This window comes from Sebastes fasciatus, chromosome 14 (assembly GCF_043250625.1).
Source record: "Sebastes fasciatus isolate fSebFas1 chromosome 14, fSebFas1.pri, whole genome shotgun sequence".
Classification (NCBI taxonomy): Eukaryota; Metazoa; Chordata; class Actinopteri; order Perciformes; family Sebastidae; genus Sebastes; species Sebastes fasciatus.
In genome coordinates, this window is record NC_133808.1 from 2,932,430 (window position 1) to 2,951,277 (window position 18,848).

General features: G+C 43.1%; 1 protein-coding gene across 9 annotated transcripts in view; it reads left to right on the plus strand.

The window, feature by feature from the left end:
* Positions 1-18,848, plus strand: part of hdac4 (histone deacetylase 4) — a 223,446-nt gene that overhangs the window by 148,698 nt on the left and 55,900 nt on the right. For all 9 annotated transcript variants that reach the window (XM_074658171.1, XM_074658172.1, XM_074658168.1 and 6 more), the window contains 6 exons: positions 5,638-5,766; positions 6,080-6,186; positions 6,418-6,537; positions 6,859-7,072; positions 7,746-7,957; positions 16,632-16,874. In XM_074658171.1, coding sequence (XP_074514272.1) covers positions 5,638-5,766; positions 6,080-6,186; positions 6,418-6,537; positions 6,859-7,072; positions 7,746-7,957; positions 16,632-16,874 — 1,025 coding nt within the window. The remainder of the gene's footprint in view (positions 1-5,637; positions 5,767-6,079; positions 6,187-6,417; positions 6,538-6,858; positions 7,073-7,745; positions 7,958-16,631; positions 16,875-18,848) is intronic.

Sequence of the window (18,848 nt, forward strand, 5' to 3'; positions counted from 1 at the left end):
GAAACCACCATGCAGCGGGTCCTCTTTTGAAATTTGAGTCATCAGGTCATTTTGAGCATATAATAGGCTACATAGCGTATAATGTGAATATACGGTATAGTGCTACCTTGGATTCAGGAGTCTTGTGTATTATTATTATTAGGGCTGTCAAAGTTAACGCGATAAAAACTCATTAACACAAATTAATTTTAACGCCACTAATTTCTTTAACGCAACTTGCGATTTTTAGGTTGTAGCGGCTCAGTTTTAAAGCTAGAGTAAAGATACTGGTATCATATTAAACCAGAAAACCTGATGAATCCATTGGTAAATAATGCTCAAAATTTACGCTAAATTTTGGCGGGGAAAAACTGGCATGGCCATTTTCAATGGGGTACCTTGACCTCTGACCTCCAGATATGTGAATGAAAATGGGTTCTATGGGTACCCACGAGTCTCCCCTTTACAGACATGCCCACTTTATGATAATCACATGCAGTTTGGGGGCAAGTCATAGTCAAGTCAGCACACTGACACACTGACAGCTGTTGTTGCCTGTTGGGCTGCAGTTTGCCATGTTATGATTGGAGCATATTTTTTATGCTAAATGCAGTACCTGTGAGGGTTTCTGGACAATATCTGTCATTGTTTTGTGTTGGTAATTGATTTCCAATAATAAATAATTACATACATTTGCATAAAGCAGCATATTTGTCCACTCCCATGTTGATAAGAGTATTAAATACTTGATGAATCTCCATTTAAGGTACATTTCGATCAGATAAAATGTGCGATTAACTACGGACAATCATTTGATTAATCACGATTAAATATTTTAATCGATTGACAGCTGTAGTTATTACACTTCCTCGCCTCAAAAGCCAATTAGGCCACCCCTGTCTAGTGTGGAAATCTCTTTTTTTTAATGTTACCTTGGGATGCACCGATAGTGATACTGGATCAGATATCGGGCCGAGACTGACTCATATAGCTGGATCGGATATCGATGACAATGGAGCCGATCTGTTCATTTCAATTTTATGTTATATACTATATACATTATATACTGGGATTTTAATTGCTGTTTAAGTTTTGATCACATTGTTGCTGCATTAAACATATTTACTCTTTAATTGTAATTCCTGTTAATTTTGAAGATTTTTTACCAAGTTGCTGGTGTACGATTTATTATTTTAATAATAAATAACAGTTCAGTTAATGTATATCTATGTATGTATTTGTAACATTTTGTTTTAAAAAGTTAGGGAAACATTGTTTAAGTCAAGCCTGATGTTTCCTTACACATACAAGAATGATCCCGGTCACAGTGAGGCATACAGCTTGATAATTAAAGACTAGTAGTATCGGATCGGTACTCAGTATCAGCCGATACCAAAAGCCCAGGTATCGCTATCTGTATAGGGACTGAAAAAGTCAGATTGGTGCATCCCTAACCTTTATAATGCCGGGACAGTGTGTTGCAGGTCATTTTCTACCCCTACAGAAGAAGACATGCTGTTGCCTGACAAGAGAGGATGTAAATAGTCCGAATGTGGCAGGAAGTCTGAACAACTTTTAAAAATGCTGTTTTCGCTATTTAGAACTGCTGTTTTCTGCTCAACATCGGAAAAAATAGGACAGCGAAGTGTGCTGTAACGAGGCGGCATGTGCACCTTCGCCAATGTGCATGTTTGCGTAGAAAAAAACTGGAGAGAGAGGCTCAACGATGAAGGGGAGAGGGAGCTCTGCCAGGGGAAAGAGAGACGTGGGGGATTAAAAGGGAGGGGATGGATGGAGGTGAAGGAGGGCTATACAGTAAAATGCCAGCATCAGCAGTAAAAGCAGTCTGGGCCCTCTGCAGCGAGTGTGTTCGCACGTGTGCACACTGGTGTGCTTTTGCCCAGTCGGCATTAACACCCTTCAAAGTCACTGCGTCCTGAGGTGAACACCCCGTGGCGACCAGTGCCCTGCAAACACACACACACACCACTACTTCACCCTCCTGCTCTTTCTCCTTCACTGTCCTCCTAACCTTCTATATAGCTACCGTCTCTCTCCACTCCTCCTTTTATCTGTCCATTTCTTAATGACTCAGGACGTACAAACACAACCTTGACCACCCCCGCTCCTCTATTCCATCATCTTTTTGTGCCTCGTCTTTCCTCCCCTGGCCCAGAATTGACCACCGTTTCTGTCACATTTGCAGTCTGCTGTCAGTAGGTTTTTACAGTGGACAATAATAATGTTTCCTGTCACACCTGGGTACTATTTCTTTAAGCGTAGCAAATGTTTGTTTCTGATTCAGCAAGTGCATAGCAGGAGATACTTGTCCTCTTTTGATGGTGGCAATTCCAACACAAATTTGAATGCCGAATTTTCAGCACCATGGCTCATTTACTCTTCTCATCGTTATCAAAATGTCAGGGTTGTTATTTAGTAGGGTTTGGGGAAAAAATCGATTCACCTATGTATTGCGATTATTATTTTTTTAAACGACTTTGAAATCAGTGTTTTAATGGCTGAATCAATATATTTGCTTCATTTGAGTCTACGTGGAGGTAGAAGGAAGTTACAGCTTTTATTGTTGTAGTCTGAGTAACGTAATGTCATATCCGTTCCGTATCCGTCAACCAAAACAAACCGCAAAGAGCCAGAATGACAAAGCAGAAAACGTTGGAGGGTCAGCGTGGATACGACCTGCACCCTCACATGTTAAATCCAGCGTGGTAAACACTACACATCCAGTAAAGGATGGAAACACTTTGGGTTTCACACATTGACAGGAAAAGCAGAGCTAGACATCACGGCTAAAGCTGCATGCTAACTCTGTCACGGACAGGAAACGTTATCGTATCGCGGTAACGTTGCGATCGAGCCGGCCGTCGCTCTCGTCTCCGTGGTCAAATGGGCCGACGCTCCAACTGCGGAGCACCCAGATACTGTTATTTATCAGGAGCTAGCAACGGACTTGGAGAAGTTAGAGGAAGTATACACATGTGACTACGTCCGGTTTTCAAAATAAAGTGTTAATAAAGGGAACTGTATGTACAAAATACATATAATGGAAATAAGATGAAACATAGCATGTCCCTTATAAATTCAAAAGAAAATACCACTAATTTGTGAGGGAAATGTCTTTATTCTTTGATTTTTGGGTTGCTGGAAATATAAAAAAAAATAATACTTCCTGACAATGACTGATATATTTGACTTCAAGACATCTCTGACTACATACATGCTGAAAAACAAAAATTTTTACTATATTAATTTAGATATTTTCCAAAGTAAAAGTCTCTAGACGTGTATGATTCAACGTTTTCCCATGATCTAGTGTTAAAAAAGTGAACAAAAATCGCAATAAATTGTAATATTGAATCGCAATACTTAAAAATTGCAATACATATCGTATCGGCACGCAAGTATCGTGATAGTATCAAATCGGGAGAGAGGTGTACCATCCCAGCCCTAATGATTTAGTGATGTTCAAAGCACCTTCACAATCAAACAGGCTTACAAATAATAATAATAACGCTGAATGCTCGGGTGTATGAACCTTCATATAATGTGCCTGCATTCATTCAACTAACACCAAATGCTTTTGTAACATATCAGAAAATAATGGAGGATATCAGATTTTGACTTATTGTTTTTTTTTATACATATTGTACTATAATAATTATGGCAATAATTGTGGTCATGTCAAAATGTCTAGACTACTACAATTCCCTGTGCAATAGACTAAAATTGAACTTGAATGCACTACTCTCATAGTCTTTCCCTCTCCCATTGTCTCCAGTTCAGCTAATGCATAGCGTTTTATCCTGACCCACTCCATCCCTCTTAACAAAGACTTTGGAAGAGTGCCCTCCACTTAGAAGAAGCTCTTTTTTAAATAATTGAGTTTCATAAGTTCACCAGCATGTTCCCCTTAAAATTGAAAGTGCATTTGAAAAAGTACTTAGACATTATAAATTCACAATAGGTCATCCTATCCCCACCGACCGACCGACCAGGAGGTGTATTGAGTGCTTGTGCCTCTTTGAAGTACATTAAAACTTTGTGTAGCTTCATCCTACCTCGTTCAAGGCTACAGGAAGCAAAGGGCCAAAGGGTTCGTAATGACCCTGAATAAGTCTTCCAACAATAAACCGCCACAGTGCACAGCAAGAATCAATGCTTCCACTTGGCTGTACCAAAAAGTCCCGGCTCCATCTCTGAGGCTAATGAACGTAACCGTGGTCTGTTTGATACGAGGCCGTGGGACGAGCATAGGGTCAACCGTTGGTCAACCGTCCAGCTTCAACTAATTGAACGAAAGGAAGCCAGTGGAGGAGGGAATAAAGCTGCCCGTGTCTGGGCTAGTCTGGCAGAGAGACACTAAAGCGAGAATGTCCAGAGAAGGTCAGGTCCTATCTCTGACCTGACAAGATTCCCAGAATTTACTGAATGCTCGCCTCTTCTCCGTCCTGCCCTCATGTGGCACCAGCCAATACAGCTCCACAACAAATACATCCAGAACATGGATGCAAAGCCCTAAGAAAGAGAAAACCAGGCACACACATACCCATACAAACACATGACGACAGACAGTGGCAGTGTTTATGTAATTGAAAGTGTCTGGAAACAAGCAGCGTTCACTGGCAGAGCGTGGAGGCAGCATCATTAAGCGTTGGGTCAAGAAAGCTGCCAGTTGGCCGCCTCCACACTCTCGTTGCAGCGCTTCCCACTGTCACACGATGATGGCTAACCTCAACTACCCAATCCATTGGCCAACACATACAGTGTGGCCTATAGGGATGAACTCATTAGCCCCACTACATGCCCCTGAACAAGCTCCCACTTGTGCAGCCCCGGCAACCTACCACAAAGCTGAGTGCCGGAGCTGCACTTTAGAGAGAATCTGTCATTTTCACATTTACGGGGCTAATTTGGGGTGTAACACATTCATATTTTTAGAATGGGTGGCCCAGTTGGAAATCAAATATTTAACCCTGCTATTGCTTAGCTCTAGCCACTTAGTTATCTGTCACACATTTGTTAAATGGGATGGGATAAGCCATATTTGTTGACAAAAACACACATTGACAACACATTTGTATGCCTTCGCGCCGGCAACAGCCGTGGTCGGAGGCATTATGTTTTCAGGTTGTCCGTCGTGAACACAATATCCAAGGAACGCCTAGAGGGGATCTCTTCAAATTTGGCACAAAAGTCCACTTGGAGTCAAGGATGAACTGATTACAATTTGGTGGTCGAAGGACAAGGTCACTGTGACCTCACAAAACACATTTCTGGCCATAACTCATGAATTCATATGCTAATTATGACAATTTAACACAGATAGGATGAAATGACAAGGTCATGACATTTTGGACAGATATGGATAGGCACTCGCGACCGTGCATGGCATTTTCCTAGGAAAACGGGCCCTTGTTCTTCACATTAAAAGCAGTCTACAGGCTAAACAGGGCAAGGTCGCAAAAAATCTCATTTTTTTAGGTTAGGTCACAACCTGTTCACACATTAGCACTAAAATAACGATTTATACGTGTGAAAAGTTACATCCAGTCCCTTAAGGTTTTGTTTTACTCTAGACTGAAACTTCCCCCCGTCTTGTGTAAATCCTCCATCATGTCCTCTCTCTTTCTGTCTCGTCAGCCTCCGAGCCCAACCTGAAGCTTCGTTCCCGGCTAAAGCAGAAGGTGACAGAGCGCCGCAGCAGCCCTCTGCTCCGAAGGAAAGACGGTCCCATCACTACTGCCAAGAAGCGCTCCCTAGACGTGGCTGGTGAGCGTTCTTGTTGCTGGATTTCTTCTGATTAAAATCCCCCCCCCATTCTACCCCATATTTGGAACATCAATGACTGGATTTTGCCTAGCAACCTGGTATTTTAATGAAAAAAGTGTCATATGAATAAAGTTAAATACTATCAGCACAGTTTTGGATGTTAAAAGCTAATTCAAATCCATACTTTATCAAAGGAATACACCCCAGAAGGACTATAAGAAAACAATAACGGAGTCATATTTCTTCTCAGAAAGCTCAGCATCTCAGGCCAGCGTGTTAGAAAAATCTAATTTCTGTGTTGTGTGCGCTCTAGAGTCTGCATGCAACAGTGCACCAGGCTCCGGTCCCAGCTCCCCCAACAACAGCTCCAGTAACATCCCCAGTGAGAACGGGGTCACCATCTCCAGCAGCCCAGGAGAGGTAACAACAACATCACAGCCGGTGTCTGCATGTGTATGACTGCACATGTGTGTGTGTGTATGGGGGCAGACAGGTGACCAGAGGACTCCAGGAGGAGATTGACAATGTCTCTGTGAGCATGTTTGCATGTTTGTGTGAAATAGAGGTGAAGCTATATACTGCAACACTGCGTCTACTCTGTGACTAAACTCTGAGTATTTAATGTAATATTGTGTGGTGGTGCGTGTTCAGGCCTCCCTGCTTCAGAGGCTGGCTGCAAGGGAAGGTTCGGTTAGCCAGCTCTCTCTCTACACCTCCCCTTCTCTGCCCAACATCACCCTGGGACTGCCAGCCACAGGCCCTGCTAGCGCCGTGAGTACAGTCGATGCACAATATTCTAATGACACAATACAGCATTACTCATTGCACCAGAGAATATCTAGTTTGCGAAACGGCTCTTATCAATTATTTTTTGGCATGAAGGTACATGTCTGCTTCTCTTTCTCCCATTCTGTCTCATTTGTCCCTTCTTTGTCTCTGTCCATCTGCCTGCCTCTTTCCTTCTCCCTCCTTGTGTCTCTCTCTCTCTCTCTCTCTCTCTCTCTCTCTGTCACTCTCTCTCTCTCTCTCTCTCTCTCTCTCTCTCTCTCTCTCTCTCTCTCTCTCTCACTCTCTCTCTCTCTGTCTTTGTAGGTGGTGTCAGCACACCAAGATGGCGAGAGTCGTCTGGCATTGCCTGGGCTACAGCAGGGGATTCCTCTGACCCCTCCGTTCCTGCCCACCGCCCACCTGCCCTCCTACTTGGCATCTTCAGCTCTGGACAGGGAGGGGGCCGGAGGGGCCACCGCTGGTCACAACCCCCTTCTCCAACACATGGTACTGCTGGAGCAGAGCCACAATCCAATGGGTCAGTATTCACTGCAACATTCATTTCCCTTACCTCTTAACAATTAGTAGTTGGTGTCTTATTAGTATTAATATTATGCCATAATAATAAAGAGTTCTTTATATTTTTGCTATCGGTAGGGCTATGGGGACTCCACATTTTAATACATGTGCAGAGATTAATCTTGATAATGGGACAGTATATAAGTGACAGTATCATTTTGCTTGATTCAAATCAATGACTTACAGCACAAGACTTCTTCTTCTTCTTGTTTTTAAGTTATAGTGTAAATATTGTCAGTAGTTATTTCTAAGCTAAATAGCTTGAATCTTTAAAGGTAAAGTGTGTGACTGTTGTCGGTTCCCTTTTTGTAAACAATCCGCATTCAAAGTTGGCCCAATTCCACAGCTCAACACGCTGAGAGAGAGAGAGAGAGAGAGCAGCGATGGTCGAGTGAGCTTTAGAGTGACTGAAGAGAGGGAGCGGCGTTAGTGAGAACAAAGCAGCGAATCAGAGAAATAAAACGTTATTTTCTGATTGTTTTCCGGCGGTTACTTTTCTTACTTTCTTAACCACAGGAAGCTGGCAAATGAATTATAGTCAAAAGCAATAGGAATGAGGGTCAAACCACAGAAATAAGCTTATTAAAAATTGCCAATAATATTCTCCTGTGACCACTCTGTGTTTACCGCAGTTGGTCTGGCCGGCCTCCCGCTACCATCCCCCTCTGTCTCCAAACTTGCTCGTGGCCACCGTCCCCTTGGAAGAACCCAGTCAGCCCCTCTGCCCCAGCAGCAATGTGGACAGGCCCAAGCCCTGCAGCAGCTGGTGGTCCAGCAGCAACACCAGCAGTTCCTGGAGAAACACAAACAACAGTTCCAACAGCAGCAGCACATCATCAACAAGGTAGCTCAATGTGTGTTTGTGTGTGTTTGTGTGTGTGTGTGCGTGCGTTGGTACCAAACATACATGTGTGTACGTGTGCATGTGTCAAGAATAATATCTAAGGCAACATTTGAACAGCTGTGGTGGAGCAGCCAGCTATATGTATGTATGTGTGTGTGTGTGTATACAAGTGTGTCTAAGAGTCTCTCTCTCTCTCTGTGTGTGTGTGTGCGTGTGTGCGTGTGTGTGTGTGTAGGAGTATTTGTCCTTCTACACAACACTGATTTGGTTAATGTCTGTGAATCCTGTCTTTGCTCCAAGAGCAGGATGAATCAGCCTGCAATCAGCAAGTCTTCCAGCAAGTCTTTCTTGTCTGTGTTCATGTATCCCTACTTCTCCCTGTCACCCTGGCAACTGTGCTCTAGAGGAAGCTGCCTCCATATACGGTCACACAGGAAGTGGGGCTCAGTGCATCATTGTGGGCGTATGTGGAGGTGTGTGTGTATGTGTGTGTGTGTGTATGTGTGTGTGCGCACACATGCGCAAGGTGATGAGGGGATGTGCAGCATTATAAGGTCACTGTAGCGAGGGAGATGGTTGTTTTTGTGTGTGTGGGTGTGTGTGTGTGAGTGAGTGCGTGGGTGGGTGGGTGGGTGTGTGTGCGTGCTGAAATTCCTGTAGGATTAAGCCCAACTATCTTGTGTTGTTGGGTTGTTGGTGACTTGCTCTTTTTCAAGTCGCCAGGCTGTTGTGACTGGCTAATTAAGCCCAGCTTAGGTGTAAACAGGTTATTTTCATGTGACATTAATTTGTGTTAATGCTCTTTTCCAGGTAGCTTAAAATGAGAATTGAGACTCATGAGTTTGCATTGCATGTTAAAAAAATAGAAACTGTATTTGAATCATTATGATTTTTTGTATATACTGTAATCTGTAATGACTATAAGGTGGCATTTTTTTATTGTTTTAGGTGTGGTTGTTTTCGTAAAGGTATAATATGTACCCGTTTTCTGTTCCTGTTGGTAAACACACAACATTCAAAGGTGGCCACACCTCCTCGGCTCCACGAGAGAGAGAGGGAGGGAGAGAGAGAGCAGTGATGTTTGAGCGAGTAATAGAGTGACTGAAGATAGAGAGCGGTGTTAGTGATAACAAAGCAGCAAATCAGAGAAATAAAACATCATTTTCTGATTGTTTCATGGCTGTTACGTTGTAAAACACAAATAAACACGCGACTAACTCCAGCACAATACTGTGGGAAGGAACCGAGTTGCCGGATTTTGAATGAATGCAGCCGAAGTCTGTTTGTGTGGCTCAGCGCTGCTCTCGGTCAAACTACTAACACACACGGATCATAGCAGCACTTGCACACAGCAGATGAGAGGCAGAGCAGCAGGAGGATCACTGGAACACAAGCACATAACACAACCCGTTCTCATCCGTGAAATACGGCCGCTTTGTGTCCGACCGAGCTGAAGGACTTGTGCCTCGGTAGCAGAAGCCAAGGGGCGTGACAAAGCGGCGATGTTTGACCACCTGAACGGACTGCACACCCTGCGCGCTGTTATTGGCTGGGGGTTATACCCCCACGTGGGGCACAAACTGCTGTCTGCTGACGCCCAGAAGTGTCCGGACTAAAGCAAAATAAGAAGGATAGAGAAAATCCAGGCAGAGTGCTGCAGGGTCTCTGCAGAAACAGACACCGTCACACACCTCTAGTGGGACATAAGTGATGATTGAGAGGGATCATTTTTGTATCAGTCTATACATTTGTTTTTTTAGGAAATTCTTGCATATTATACCTTTTAATTAAAAAAAAAGACCCCATTTCCTTGATTTTAGTCATTTTAGAATCATACGGAATTTCAGCTTCATCAGGCGTCGCTTGCCGTGCAGTGGAAAGGGAGTACCGAGAAAAATTAACTTTTTCTTTTCAATTTCACATGTACAATGTGAGCGCTCAGGTCGTGGCTGACGATCGGACCGTACAGTTTGAGCACATTAATCGTGACCTTTGACTTTACATCGCGAACGATCTACTCATCGGAGTAGGAATCACACAACAACATTTCTAAAATGGTACAGTGTATGCCCAGCTTTAGAATGCACTGAACACTGTTAATCTTTGAGGAATATTTGAGAAATCATAAAAGAGTCCCTTTAATTATTGTGGACCTATGCTTTAAATTCATTGTGCATGTGTGAAACAGGATTTATTCTGTAATTCAGTCTATCAAATCACAGACCACTCAAAGTAGATCCAAGTTAATTAAGACGTTTACGACAGTTGGATAATAACCACTTGATACTTTAGTGTCAGCACAGATCTGCACACTAATGCACTAACTAATGCAGACATCTTAAAACAAGTAAATATGTTTGCTTCCTTTATAGTTCCCTGATAGCATCGGGTTTATATCTGAAATATTGCCAAATAGGTTCTTTTGCTTTTCGCTTCGACACCAAATCCTCCGCCATCGTCTTGTCTGTCAACTCTCTCTCGTCCCGTGTGTGTGAAGTGTGACTCCTGCTACTCTGAGCTGGGACTCCGTACGGAGCAGACACTTTCACTTTCAGTTTGTAGCGTCCGTCGTCCGACTATGTATTGACCACACGGCGCTGATACGCCAAAATGAACTACATGGGTTTTATTTCCATAAGAAAAGCCAAACGAGTTATGTAATCAATGTCTGCTCAAACATCATGTTACACCGACTGCCGCGGCAAGCCTATTGGGTAGCCCATTGGCCCCACGGGAAGGAGGAACGGTGTTTGGACCTGCTGGCCAGCTGAGGCCTCTCTGTGTAGAGTTTGTGTTTCCTCTATAGCTGCTCTGGTTTCCTCCCAGATTGCCTTTAGGTGTGAATACTGTATGTTTGTCTATACAGTGTGCCAGTCCTGTGATAGACTGGCAACCTGTTCAGAGTGTATCTTAACTCTCACCTTATCATTTTCCTATAATTTGACTGCAATAGGCAAGAAGCATTTACTTCGATGCACAGGTCAGAATTATTAACTATAAAGTTCACTGTTTAATTTAAAGGCACCCAGACAGTGTTTCGCAAGTTGTAAGTGTTCAATTAACTCCAGTGACAAGTTGAAGTTGTTGCTGTGGAGAGACAGAGAGGATGGTGGTTATTCAGTTAACTGGGGCCATGCGGCTTTCTGTACAGCTTGAAAAGGTCAACCATTTCTCAGTGTTGTAACTTGTCATCGTCAAGTATGAAGCTCCACACTCCAAATATCACCTGGAATATGTAAGGAACTCATTTAAGTGTTAGCCAGATGCTGATGCAACAGATTTTAGCTCACTCAAAAAGTGTGCATCAAGAAAAGGCCTTGACAACGATAGTCTCTAAGTTGGGCACTATAACCTGTTTCATGTGGTGGTTTACCAGCGTTAATCCAAACCTTTGTATTCATTTAATCTGATTAAGCAAGAAGAAACTTGAGCGAGTGAGTTGTGTAATAGTGGCAGAGATTATGCACAGTCAAAGTATTGCCATTATACCCAACTCAAAGGCTGCTATTTATGGGTGTACTAACGGTAAAATCACCAACAGCTGCAAAAAAGGACAGTGGAATACAGATACTTAAATGCAGCCATCTCAAATACTTGTCTCTTTATTCCCTACTGTAGCAAATATCCAGTGGGAATCCTCTGGGTCTGAAAAGTGAAGCTGAAGTGCCTTAAACTTGCATTCTTTCTAACAGCCAGCAGGGGGCGACTCCTCTGGTTGCTAAAAGAAGTCTGATTGTATAGAAGTCTGAGAAAATGAGCCTACTTCTCACTTGATTTATTACCTCAGTAAACATTGTAAACATGAGTTTATGGTCTCAATCTCTAGTTTCAAGTCTTCTTCAATACAGCATGATGTTCATTTAGTAAATTATGGTCCCATTTAGAGTCAGATAGACCATAAAGCAGGCGTGGCTACCTTGTGATCGACACTACTTCTACTCTACTTTTTATATACAGAGACCATGACAAATCCGACATATGGCTGCTCTGGCTAAAATATTAAGTTGTTGTTTTTTTTAATGCATTGTGTTTCCTCCTAATGTAATTGTACAATTCCACAGCTATTGGATTTGTATACCCAGTAGTCCCATTCTTACAAAATGCAATGTAAATAAATAACATGTCCCCAGCTAGTCATTGACTTTGTTTTCTCTTTACTGCCTCTCAGCACAATGGAAAATGTAGAGGTGCCCCCAAGAAACACTATTGATTGCTGCATAATAAAGTCAGGTTCTGAAAAACAATACACTTTCCATTTAACATGAGGAAGTACAGTACTCCAGGCAGCAGCATGTCTCTGCCGAATGGTTGTAATACCAGTGTTTTATTATAGAGGTAAGGAGCGCCATGGCTGCCATTAAAGGGGCCAGATGTAAGAATCAGCAATCGCTGGTTTACAGTGACAGCTGTGGCCGTTAAGTCGACTTGTGCTTGCACTACATAGACGCGAGCGAGCATCGGTCAAAACAGTGAGGCGACACATCCGAGACTGAACTTGGTTGACAGGCATCATGTTGTTTAACGTTAGCAACATTAGCAGCTAAAACCACAATATCACTATATATATCACCTGCTTAGCAGTAATGTTAGCTCACCAAACGAAGGTCCCGCCATGAATCGAAGGCCCGGCCGATGTTGATCTAAGTGTTAACTTTTCCTGCTTCAGCCTCCCGAGCGCGGTCAGAAGACACTGGAGAAACACCGTAGTTTTGGTCTCCTGGGCCGGAGTCGATAACGTTACTCGCTCCGGAGTTAACCCCCATCACTCCGCTCAGCAGCAGGAAACAAGACACAGTTTGTGTTGGAGTCTGAGTTGTGCCGGGGGCTGGTCGTTTGTTGGCGTTAGCGGACTCCATTTCTAACGGAATTTAGCTACGGTTGCACACTGGTAGCCCTGAAGCGGAGCTGAAAATAAAGGCACTCGCGAGCGCGCATTATGTCACACCTGTTGGATTTTCATGGAAAAACCGGCCCACATTCTTAACAATTAAAAGCAGTCTACAGGCCGATAGAGGAAACCCAGAAAGTCGCGGAAGGTCTAATTTTTTAGGTTTAGTGACAACCTGTTCACACATTGGCAATACATTTTTTTATATATGTGTAAAAAGGGCTGTCAAAGTTAACGCGATAATAATGTGTTAACGCTAATTCATTTTAACGGCACTAATTTCTTTAGAGCATTAACACAATCGATCTTTTGGAGGTAGTAACGGGCTCAGTTTTAAGGCTAGCGTGAAGACATCATGGGAAACTAGAAAAACCTAAGGAATCCATTGTTACCAACTATGTCATAAGATACTAGCTTGTCGCGAAGGAGGCTAAATAACGCTCCAAACTTGCGCTAAATTTTGGCGGGGAAACACTGTCATGGCCCTTCAAAAGGGTTAAAATTGGTTCTATAGGTACCCACGAGTCTCCCCTTTACAGACATGCCCACTTTATGATAATCACATGCAGTTTGGGGCAAGTCATAGTCAAGTCAGCACACTGACACACTGACAGCTGTTGTTGCCTGTTGGGCTGCAGTTTGCCATGTTATGATTTGAGCATATGTTTTATACTAAATGCAGTACCTGTGAGGGTTTCTAATATCTGTCATTGTTTTGTGTTGTTCATTGATTTTCATGAATAAATATATACATACATTTGCATAAAGCAGCGTATTTGCCCACTCCCATGTTGATAAGAGTATTAAATATTTGACAAATCTCCCTTTAAGGTACATTTTGATCAGAAAAAATAAATTGCGATTGACTATTTTAATCGATTGACAGCCCTAATTACAATATATTTTGTTTATAGGCTACATACCTACAGACTATCAGACTAGGCACGCAAAGTGCATTATTATCATACTGTCAGAGATGCGCAAGTGTTTTAGTTCCGGTGCTCTGCACAGAGCTGACACCCACCTGCTCGCTCGCTCTCATTCCCGGATCGGATTGACAAATCTCCCTTTAAGGTACATGAACATATGTATGTACATGTAACAAATGTGTGATTAATTTGCGATTAATCATGATTAAATAACTTATCCGATTGACAGCTCGAGTAAAAACGTACATGCAGTCCCTTTTAAATTTCATACTTACCATATGTACCACCATTGGACATCCACCACTTTATAAAACATAAATCAACCTTTCCTTGTTCACATTTTCTTTAACTTCAGTTTTGGCTTTAACGGTCGGACATGTTGGCAGCAAAGACAGGAAAGAAAGAATCTTGAAACAGTTCCAACCCAAGGCCTGCTGTTTCCCATTAATTACCAGAGACAGCTAAGGCAATACCGGGGTTTACTCTCTTACATCATTATTGTTGTGGAAGTGTGTGAAAAAAGACGTACATAAAGTGACATGAGTCAACTAGCTTCAAGTGTTGGTATGTACCATCGCCTTCGCTTTCTCCACCTCCCGCTCTCACTCTGTCCTCCGACTGATTCAACAGGCTTATAGTGTCTGCCCCCCCTCATGGTTCATATCCCAGCAACTATTTCCTCTGTTTTAAAAGGAGGGTTGGAGGGAGAGAACGGGAGCAAAACAAGAGAGAGAAAGGAAGAGTGAGAATCAGTGCAGCAGGAGTGAATGAGTGTTTTGAGTTTGTTTGGAGAAGAGGGACTGGGATGAGGCAAGAGCCTGCTCTCTGACGTCAATGGACTGTTCCCTGGGCAATATGCCAGCCAAGTGTGTGTGTGTGTGTGTGTGTGTGTGTGTGTGTGTGTGTGTGTGTGTGTGTGTGTGTGTGTGTGTGTGTGTGTGTGTGTGTGTGTGTGTGTGTGTGTGTGTGTGTGTGTGTGTGTGTGTGTGTGTGTGTGTGTGTGTGTGTGTGTGTGTGTGTGTGTGTGTTCCATGCACAAACAGCGGACCATCAAGGTTGAGGTCTTTGACGACAGGGACGGGGGACAGCTGCCACAACAAGATTCCTACAATCGCCCCTCTACAATTCTTCCTCTCTTTCTCCCTCATGTCCTCTGCTCAGTTTTCTGCTCGTTGTGCGGGCCCGGGCATGGTGAAGTTAACTACCTGGATATGCATTTCAAATATAGTCATGGAGATCTTTAAATAAATAAATAACCTGGCAGAGTTCAGAGTACGGGTTATCTCCATGTGTACAAAAAGTACAAGTGCCTGGCTAATGTTAGCTTTTGTTCGGTTAACCTTGAGGTCTTTTACTTTGTTGTTTTGTACTCGAACTGATCAGTCAGCTATTTTTGGAATGAAAAACATCTTCAGTGGACCAACACTTAAGTGGTGCAGGTTTTTATGGCATCATGCATTGCTGTCCTTGATGTTCTCTCAGTTATGATGGCAAGTCTTCCTTCCCCTCTTTTCTCATGTTGTTGAAGCTCTTTTTTCCTGATGATTACTCCTCTAAAGTCTGAGATATATTTGTGTAGACAACCGGCTCATACTTGCCAACCCGCCCGATTTTCCCGGGAGACTCTCGTTTTTCATTGCCCTCTCCTGGTTTCCTCCAAATCAAGGGTTACCATTTAGCCCGACGACCTATCCTAACCTTAAAGGTCCCATATTGTTAAAAGTAAGATTTTCATGTCTTTTATATTATAAAGCAGGTTTAAGTGCGATATACTGTAAATACTGTTCAACTATTAAAACGCTCAATATACGGAGAAATACACACTGCCCGTATTCAGACATTGTGCGTTTGAAACAAGCCGTTTGGATTTCTGTCCATTTGTGATGTCACAAATGTACAATATTTAGACCATTACACAGTTTTAAACATTCTAAATCTGTCCCAGTTTATTTCCTGTTGCAGTGTATGTAAATAACATCAGCTGACAGGAAGTAAACATGGACCCAAGCTGTTGCCTAGCAACGCAATTCCGTTGCAATTCCGTTGAAATGCACTAAAACGGAGCGTTTCAGACAGAGGGTACATACAGGTATATTCAGGCAGACAGTATGAGAAAAATAATGTGTTTTTTGAACATTACAGCATGTTAACATGTTCTAGTAGAAACCAAAAAATACAAGTATGAACTTGAAAATTAGCGTAATATGGGACCTTTAACCATTCGAGGTCACCTCAACCCTCTCGTGAGAGTTTCGCAAGTGTATGGTTACCATCTAGACACGAACGGTTATATTACCGGATATATTGTTAATCCTGAAAAGTGACAGCGGCACCATGGTAGATGGTACGTAAGGCCCCGAAATCAGGCATGTCAGGTCACATCACCATACTGCCACTACACTTGCCCCTACCGTTCATCTGCGTATGGCATCTTGCAATTTCTGAGGACGTGCACAACCAACGTTCCAAACAGACACTGGACCCGCAAGGCAGCCATCACGCCAACGTCTAGTTAAAAGCAAGTATATCTCCGGCTTAAAACATTAGAACAATCATGAAGTTAGGATTTATAGTAGGGTGGTTGTATTAGACTGCATCAGTTTTAGCTAGCCACACACTTCTGAAACCAAAACTACCCCCTTGACAGTCACTGGTTCCTTGTTTGAGCTTCTTATCGCCCCTGTATTCCATACCAACATCCCTTCATTTCTCAATATTGACATGACATTTTTATCTGAGAGTGTTCCATGGTTTTGTTTATTTTAAGCACGCATGACCCAATGGAAACCGGACCCCCCAATCATAGCAATGCTCTGTAAAACCTCTCACCTCCAACTTTTCTCTTTTCGTCTTCTAGATCATGTCCAAGCCCGGTGATCAGGTCTCGGCCGCAAGCTCCAGCGCCTCCGGGCCAGCCCGGCAGCACCAGAGTCACCCGGAGGAGACGGAAGAAGAACTCAGGGAGCACCAGGGGCTCTGCCTTTCATCCTCGATGTTGGAGCAGGAGTTGGGACATCTGCGAGGGCTGGTCATCAAGCAGGAGCCCCAGGACCCCCAAGACCAGGACAGACAAGTTGAGCAGGAATTCCTGTTCCGACAGGTAAGGATGCGGGGTGGGGCAGAAGAGAAGACGACTCAGGGCAGAGAAGCGGGAAGAGGAAAAATGCTACACAGATAGAAGACAGGGTGAGAAGAAAAGGAGGACAGTGAGATACAGAGTGAATGATGGGAATTAGAGACTGCCTGGGCGTGAAATTACAGTCAGTTAAAAGGCAGATTCCACAATCTGCTTTTCAGATATTCCAGAGTAAAAATAACAAAGAAGGAAGATGAAACTGATCTGCTTGCAAATTTCATGCATTCTAAGTTGCCATCAAATCCCATCTCAGTAACATTGGCCCTGATCAGACCTGGTATTAACATGAGTCCTCAGTGATCCGATCACAAGTGGACAGCTTTAAAAACGTCTGTTCACACCTGGCATTAGAATGCTTTTCCACATGGATCTCCAATGACCACATGTGATCGGATCTCACTTCCCTGCTCTATATGCAAATAAATAGGTAGTAAACACACGGCTAGTACAGCAGACGCTGTGACGTAATATTACATGAATGTCAGTCGTAATATCCTACATATATATCCCACAATATCCTTCATATTCGTGAATAGAACCCATTTTCATTCACATATCTGGAGGTCAGAGGTCAAGGGACCCTTTTGAAAATGATCATGCCAGTTTTTTCTCGCCAAAATTTAGCGCAAGTTTGCAGCGTTATTTATCCTCCTTCGTGATGAGCTAGTATGACATGGTTGGCACCGATGGATTCATTAGGTTTTTCTAGTTTCATATCCTACCAGGATCTATCTCTTGCTTTAAAACTGAGCTTGCTACAACCTAAAAATCGCAAGTTTTGTTAATGCGTCTATTCAGTGGGACGTGAGTTGAGTAGGCGGTCCTTAATGTGGCCCCGGACACATTCACGTACACAACTGCTAAAACAATGTGGTCATATGTGGCCCGGACCACCTCTGAATGTGTACTGAAAGATCCGATCTCAATGCGTCCTCTATGAGTGCGTTCACACCTGTCCACTTGAGATCAGATCACTTGGGGGACGCATGTTAATACCAGGTCTGAACAGCAGGGCCATTATCTCATCATGTGTATGCATTCAAAGTGAATATCATTAGATGTTATGGAGGAGTCTTTTTCACCAGTTTGCCTACATGGATGATCTGACAGCAGTGACAGATGGAGCTAATAGTGACTGACTGAAACATTGCACTCCAACATTCTTCCTGACTGTCTGTCCAGCCCACTCTCCGGCATATTTTAAGTTTTTAAGTCACGCAGAACGTACTTACACACAGACACACACACACACACACACACACACACACACACACACCACACATGTTCTCTACTAATGCAGAGTAGTGTGTTTTTTTTATGAATGGCTTAGGGCTTGTGTACCTCCTCCATGCTACTCCCTAGCACGACTCCACATGGACAATAGTGTGCTTTCAAAATTCATACTGTTCACCCACACAGAAACCCTCAGTGAGTCTTCAATTTGTCCATGGACGTATATTCTCTCTGTCTCTGTATTGCACACACACACACATGCACACGCACACACAGTCAGGACACCATGTCCTCATCCGTCTAGCCCATCCCTGCTGTCCGCTCAGCCAAATTCAATCAGGCACTCCCCTCACTGTCGCCATGGCGCCCAATGTAAGCAGACACGCCCATCAGAATTGAACAACAGGATTGCTCGGTGAGAGTCCTTTTGAGCGGAAAGATCAGATATTTAAGTCAGGTACATACTTGGGTGCTCACAGGAGACACTTTCAGATGAAATCATTAACAAGCACATGTTCCGGAAAACCTATTTCTATCTTTTAAAGGCAGTTTGATGGCTCTTTATTTGTCTATAATTAGATCATTATTAGTTCTAGGCTGCACCCTTTAATAAGTCTCACAAAGAGGATAATCATCATGTGAAGTCAAGTTGAGAATAGAGTGCTTTTAGATTGATAGTGTGCATTGTCCTTGTCAAACGTATAG